Source organism: Sinocyclocheilus anshuiensis, unplaced genomic scaffold, assembly GCF_001515605.1.
Source record: "Sinocyclocheilus anshuiensis isolate Anshui unplaced genomic scaffold, SAMN03320099.WGS_v1.1 scaffold332, whole genome shotgun sequence".
Classification (NCBI taxonomy): Eukaryota; Metazoa; Chordata; class Actinopteri; order Cypriniformes; family Cyprinidae; genus Sinocyclocheilus; species Sinocyclocheilus anshuiensis.
Window position 1 is genome coordinate 619,502 of NW_015554181.1, and position 6,000 is coordinate 625,501.

At 33.2% G+C, this 6,000-nt stretch overlaps 1 protein-coding gene across 6 annotated transcripts in view; it reads left to right on the forward strand.

Annotated features, from left to right (window-relative positions):
* Nucleotides 1-6,000, forward strand: part of LOC107671032 (endophilin-B2-like) — a 28,396-nt gene that overhangs the window by 9,019 nt on the left and 13,377 nt on the right. For 2 of the 6 annotated variants that reach the window (XM_016463868.1, XM_016463870.1), the window contains exons 5-8: nt 49-141; nt 1,028-1,039; nt 3,754-3,816; nt 5,325-5,348. In XM_016463868.1, coding sequence (XP_016319354.1) covers nt 49-141; nt 1,028-1,039; nt 3,754-3,816; nt 5,325-5,348 — 192 coding nt within the window. The remainder of the gene's footprint in view (nt 1-48; nt 142-1,027; nt 1,040-3,753; nt 3,817-5,324; nt 5,349-6,000) is intronic. The other 4 variants (XM_016463869.1, XM_016463872.1, XM_016463871.1 and 1 more) reach the window with 3 other exon arrangements.

Below are 6,000 nucleotides of genomic sequence, written 5' to 3' on the forward strand. Positions count from 1 at the left end.
GATTTGAGCATGATGCTGATATATTGAAAAATGTTGTCCTCCTCGCAGAGAGAGCGGAGACTACTGGAGAATCGGCGCTTGGATCTCGACGCCTGTAAAGCGCGACTCAAGAAGGCCAAAGCGGCGGAGACCAAAGCGGCTGTAAGATTTATTTCCCCTGTTCTCTCCTCCCTTTTCTTCTCTTTTCTCTAGGGATTGGAATCATAAGGGATTTAGCATTTCTGATTTTGGTTCGCATTTAAGTTTTCTTAAAGGAATAGTTCAGCCAAAGTTCAGTGTTTGTAAGAAACAAATCCAAATTTTAACTAAACTGTTGCTTCCGGCTAAAATATGAGTCCATAATCAATAATAACGCTTCATCGAGTGAAATAGTCTGTCTGCTGTTGTCCTCTCGCATCAAAATCCACCCACAAATTTGTTTAGAATTGTTTTAGACTGTTTCCTCTTGTAAACAGTGCTTGATCTGAGCAGATTTCTCTCCTGATTCAGACCAGGTGACTTTTTCACTGGGAGAAAGCAATTGTTAAGCAATATACGTCTCAATATATTTATTTCTTACAAACACCGCTTTTGGTTTCACAAGATGTTAACTGATGGACTGGAGTGGTGTGGATTACTTGTGGATTATTGTGATGTTTTTATCAGCTGTTTGGACTCTCATTCTGACGGCACCCATTCACTGCAGAAGTTTGTTAATCTGGAAAACAATCAAATACTTGAAAGTTGATTGTCTTGAAGACTCCCTTCTTATTATGTGTATTTTATTTGATTACGATCTTCTGTCCTGCAGAATATAAACATTTCAAAACTTATTCGATTTTGGTATTCTAAAAAAGGTAAGTAGTTGTGAATAATAACTGGTTCTCGATTCTCAACCCTCTCATTCCTCTTCCTTATTGTCACGCTTTGATGACATCACTCGATATGGGTCTCTTCCTCGTGTTTGTTGTGTGTGGTTGTGAATATTGAGTGATTTCTCACCGGTTGATCGAGCACTAACCGTGTGTTTCTGCTTTAACCTTCACAGTGTGAGGGAGAAGTGAGTATCACAGTGTGTTTCCTCTTATGCACGTTATGCTTTTTTCTTTCTTTTTTTTTTTTTTGCCTTTTTAACTTTTTTTTTTTATTTACAATGACATAAAGGCCTTTCAGATTTGTTCCTCATTTTTCATGAACTCCACTAAGATCTTCTTTTGAATGATATGATGGAATTACTTGTATCTGAGTAAACCTTTAAAATATAGATTTCCAGAATGCATCGCAACAAGCTTAAGAGATTTTTATTTATTTTTTTTAGTTTTTTTAATGTCTCCCAAAAAGTAGGGGGAATAATTTCTACATTTCCAAATTCCTCATTTATAAAGGTTGCTATGCACTTCATTTTAAAAATATGTTATTTAGTACTGAGAATGTTAGTGTTCTGGCTATATAAATGTTTTTTTAATGTCTCCCAAAAAGTAGGGGGAATAATTTCTACATTTCCAAATTCCTCATTTATAAAGGTTGCTATGCACTTCATTTAAAAAATATGTTATTTAGTACTGAGAATGTTAGTGTTCTGGCTATATAAAACTCAACTTTATTGCCACAAGTCAAATATACAAATAATAATTAGGGATGCACAATATTATCGGACCAATATCGGAATCGGCCGATAATGACTTTAAATGTAAATATCGGCATCGGCCCGATGTGAAAAATTATGCCGATATGCCTTGCCGATAAGAGGAATACCTTAACTTGCATGTGTTCAGGTGTGCTAGCGATTAGATCACGTCAGAAGTGTGGCTCATTCTTTAAGCAAAGTTTTGCCTGAATGATGATTAGATTCACTGTTTTGGATCGCTGCATTTAAACTGAGAATGCACATACAGAGTGACATGTTCATGTATGATAGAGTAAACAGTAATAGCACATGCAGTGGCGGCAGCAGAAGCCTCCCCCGGGTCCTCATGCCTGTTCAGTAAGGAGTTTTAATTCCGTAGGGGGCGCTGTTGGCCTACTTCTAATAAAATGAAAGTAAAATACACAAATAACATTTAGACTGTGTTTCTGATTAAATAAAGCAGTAATTGATGTTATAAAATCATGAGTATGTTTTGATTTAAAGGTCAGAAGCTACAGCTTACATGAATAAAAAAATCATAAACATGTTGTAAATTTACACTTGTAAATTTAATAATTTTATATATACTGATTTATTCATTAATGTGTAATATGCTACATTTTTTTTTTTTTTACAAATTATGAGCTCTAAAAGATTTTCTGAATTTTTACAACTCTTGCTTTAGACCATATACAAATGTTAAATCTTAAAATAAAATGTTAAGGTTACTACTGCATCGTTCTGGAAAGAAATGCAGCGATTGATATATATAGTTTATTTATAGTTATTTTTAAAGCTTCAATGTACTATCATTATAAAATAACTTCATTATTGTTTGTTTAAATGTAACAAATAAGTTCCTGTTAAAAACTAACCAAAATTAAAAATAAATTGCTTATAATTTCCACACAGGAGAGACTTGGTGTTGTTTCCAAAAAAAAAAAAGAAAAGGAAATATATCAGTATAGGCATCGGCTATCGGTCAAAACGAGTTGAAAATATCGGCATATCGGCAAAAATCCAATATCATGCATCCCTAATAATAATATAATTTTACATAGCTACTACTTATGCATGTTTTGTATTTTTGTGCCTATTAGAGTATCATTTTGTTGGCTTATAAACATGTTATTTTAGTATTATTTAAATACCTTTGTAGTATTTCTTTTTATTTTTAATATTTATTTTTATGTTTTCTGTCTTCATTTTAATTCAATTTAATTTTAGTTTAGGTTTTAGTAATTTTATGTGCTTTTGTCTTTTGTATTAGCTTTTTTAATATTTCATATTTAGCTTTCATTCATTTTTATTTTAGTTTAACACTTAAGCTTATTTCAGTTAGTTGCCAAGGCAACATTTCAAAAAAAATTTTTACATTTATTTTAATTTAATTTATTTTAGTTAACCATAAAATGCTACTACAAACTACGGGAAATTAGCTGTGAGCATTAGCAGAGATTCAGCCCCTGTTGAAAATCAGTTACGTTTGAGGATCCATTTCAGTTATGATGCTGCCTGAGATTGTTATGGCCTGTGTGTGTAGACAGTCAACAGTGAGGGTTTGGAACAGAGAAATCAATCAAACCTTGCTCTGTCAAGAGTGAAAGCTGATAGAGTCAGTTATTCAGAATACAGTTATTCTGTCAGCGTCCTCTAGTGGCTAATATATGAACAGAAAGTATAGTTTGTGATCATGTGATCATCTGTTCCATCATATCATAATCCACACCCACTCAAATTGTTTTGCGTTTCATTAATGCAACAGAATTTATACATAATGCACTTAAAGATGCAATATTTCAGTTGCAGTATCTTTATTTCATCATTCAGCTAGATCAAAGATCAGATGTTTTCAGTCTTATATTAATTAAAGATTAGCTAAACATCATCTAAACTTGATCAGACTTGAACACATTATTCTGATCTTTGAATCTATTTAGCTGTAGTTCTGATGCATGAAGGCTTTTAGAAGAGAATTCATTGCTAATTTTTGTTTTTAGTTTCTCACAATGACCAGCAGTTATCATCCTATAGTTCAGTGCAGCGGATGAAGATGGAGCCAGTCAGTCTCTTACCTAAAATATCTGCTGCTAGTGATTGTGTTTTGGCAGGAGGTGTGTATTAAAGTGTGTTCCTCTCTGTTTCAGGCTGTTCCAGACTTTCAAGAGACAAGACCGCGTAATTATGTGCTGTCTGCCAGTGCATCTGCGGTAAGAACATCCTGCGGTCTTCACTGCCTGAGACATCCACCTCCACACACACACATCTATATACACAAGCACATATAACATTTCCAGTATTAATATTCACGAGAGACACAATCTGTCATTCATTATTCTGACATGCTGTTGTCAAATCGCAGTGTTTTCCTTCGTTCTGTGAGGGATGTGATTTTACCAATGATAAAAATCAGCATGTGGAAGCTTATTTCCATCACAGAATAAAACCAAATTAAAAAGGTAAAAACATTTTTTCTCACAGACCAGACTTTTTTCTCACAATTCTGAGAGAAGAGGTAAATATTGTAAGATATAAACTCAGAATTGTGAGATACGAACTCTCAAATTTGCTAGAGAAAACAAAGTCAGCATTGTGAGAGAAAAAGTCACAAATGCCTTTATAATGTTTTTTTGTTCTGTAATAGAAACAAAAAAAACAGAATTGCGAGACGTAAACTCAGAATTCTAAGAAAAAAAGTCAGAATTGTGAGACATAAACCCGCAATTATGAGATTATAACTTACATTTGCAAGATTCTAAGAAACAAAAAGTCACAATTACCTTTTTAGTTTGTTTATTCCGTGGCAGAAATATCCTTCCATAACTTTGCTCTTCTGCATGCTTCACCCTCATGCATTAAGGATGTAAATGAGCAACCTAATACTTACCACTATAACAAAACTAATCACACATTTTTCTGCTTTTATTTCACATGTTTACTTTCATCATTTATAGTTTGGTCCTCAGAGATGTCAGCATTCTGAATTATATTAACAGTCACACTTTGTTCCTTTGTGTTCTGCTGTAATTAAACACAGCTTGAGTTTAAAGGGGTCATTGATGCGATTTCAAGTTTTCCTTTCTCTTTGGAGTGTTACAAGCTGATTGTGCATAGATAAGATCCCTGAAGTTGCAAAGACTAATTACTTACAACAGAACAGCAATGTATTTTATGGACGACCGAGAGAGAGAGAAAGAGAGAGAGAGCGCGCGAGAGCACGAGAGCACGAGAGCGCGAGAGAGAGAGAGAGAGAGGGGGTCACATCACAAACACATACCAGCTTCATCACTGTGTCTGTCACGCGACTCTGTTCCCCTTTCGGGCTCTGTCTTTACATTTATTTTGAAAGATGAAGCTCGCGATTATGGTAAGGGGCGTTACATTTCCGACGAGTGCTTGCGGTGTTCGGCCAATCACAATGCACTGGGTCAGCTGGCCAATCAGAGCAGACTGCACTTGTCGGAAGGAGGGACTTTGTAGAAAACGAAGCGTTTGAGAGAGGCGGGGCATAGAGGACCTACAATAATGTACAGTATTTGAAAAATAATTTGTTTTTTGAACATTAAAGCATGTCAACATATTCTGTTACACCAAATACACAAAATAATGATCTTTAAAAAAGCATCATATGACCCCTTTAATACTTCTTATCATTGTAATGCTCTCTGTGCTCTTATCTTGTCATGTCTTTCTGTTTGTTTCGCTCTCTTCCGATCAGCTCTGGAATGACGAGCTTGATAAAGTAAGTGTGACATGACAAATATATGCATTGATGTTTGTATATATTCTGTTGTAATGTTTAGTTACTGTCTTCTGGTTTGGTTGTCATTAATTTTCGGGTTTAGCACAGAGCTCTTTATACACGTCGCTAATGTGCAGGGTTATTGTCAACTAAAGCTAAAATTAAAACTAAAACTAAAAACATAAAAAACTATTTTTTGTTACTTGAAAAAATAAACGTGAACTAAAATAAAATAAAATAAAAAACATATAAATATATTATTTATTTATAAAAAAAAAAAAATCTGCTAGTTACCAAGAGAAAATGTATTATTTTCTTTTAGCATAATTTGCTAAAATAACTAAAACTAAGACTGAAATAAAATCAATAAGAATTATAGACTAATAAAATATAATTATGGACTAATTTAAACTAATAAAAATGTTAGAAACACAACAAAATTGCTAAAATTTTAACTACAATTAAAATGAAAATGTAAAATATACAAATACAAACTAATTTCAAATATTAATAAAAAACTATAGTAAATGATACAAAAATAACACTGCTAATGTGATGGGTAAATTAAAGGAGTCATATGACGTTGCTAAAAAGAACATTATTTTGTGTATTTAGTGTAATGAAATGTTTATGTGGTTTAAGGTAAAAAAAA